General features: G+C 37.8%; 1 protein-coding gene across 5 annotated transcripts in view; it reads left to right on the forward strand.

Moving 5' to 3' along the window:
* LOC116686758 (troponin I, fast skeletal muscle) overlaps positions 1 to 675 on the forward strand; it is a 62323-nt gene that overhangs the window by 37007 nt on the left and 24641 nt on the right. Inside the window, exon 2 of one of the 5 annotated variants that reach the window (XM_032511813.1) lies at positions 91 to 123. The exons of 3 other annotated variants lie outside the window; for them this stretch is intronic. In XM_032511813.1, coding sequence (XP_032367704.1) covers positions 116 to 123 — 8 coding nt within the window. In that variant the 5' untranslated portion in view covers positions 91 to 115. Of the gene's footprint in view, positions 1 to 88; positions 124 to 675 lie in introns of all 5 variants that reach the window. One more of the 5 variants, XM_032511812.1, reaches the window with a different exon arrangement.

Below are 675 nucleotides of genomic sequence, written 5' to 3' on the forward strand. Positions count from 1 at the left end.
TAGCTGTGTGTAATTGTGTGTAGCTGTGTGTAACTCCATGGCTCAGCTGTGTGTAACTGGCTCATATTTATCTGTTTTCTACCTCCAGACGGTGTGACCGCCACAAAACGCCAACATGTCTGAGTGAGTACACGTCTTCTTTCTTTTGTTCTTTCTTTCTTTCTCTGATTTGCTTCACAGGAACAGGAAGGAGATGATTTCACAATCTCACCAACATCACATTCCTTCTATCTTGCTACCTTAAAACAGTCATAACAGCTCGCAATTTATATTTTTATATTTATTTGCACAAGTAGAACGTACTGTAACTACGTACATTGACTCCTGTACTGTACTTAATAACAAAAGTTGAGGTACTTGTACTTTACTGGAGTCCTTTTCTTTCCATGCCACTTTCTACTTCTACTCCAAACTTTTACTCCACTATTCATCTGACAGCTTTAGTTACTAGTTACTTTAGTTATTCCACTACACTCATCTGACAGCTTTAGTTACTAGTTACTTTAGTTACTCCACTACACTCATCTGACAGCTTTAGTTACTAGTTACTTTAGTTACTCCACTACACTCATCTGACAGCTTTAGTTACTAGTTACTTTAGTTACTCCACTATTCATCTGACAGCTTTAGTTACTATCCTTTTAGTTACGCCCTATTCATCTACAGCTGTTGGTC

Source organism: Etheostoma spectabile, unplaced genomic scaffold (genome assembly GCF_008692095.1).
Source record: "Etheostoma spectabile isolate EspeVRDwgs_2016 unplaced genomic scaffold, UIUC_Espe_1.0 scaffold463, whole genome shotgun sequence".
Lineage (NCBI taxonomy): Eukaryota > Metazoa > Chordata > Actinopteri > Perciformes > Percidae > Etheostoma > Etheostoma spectabile.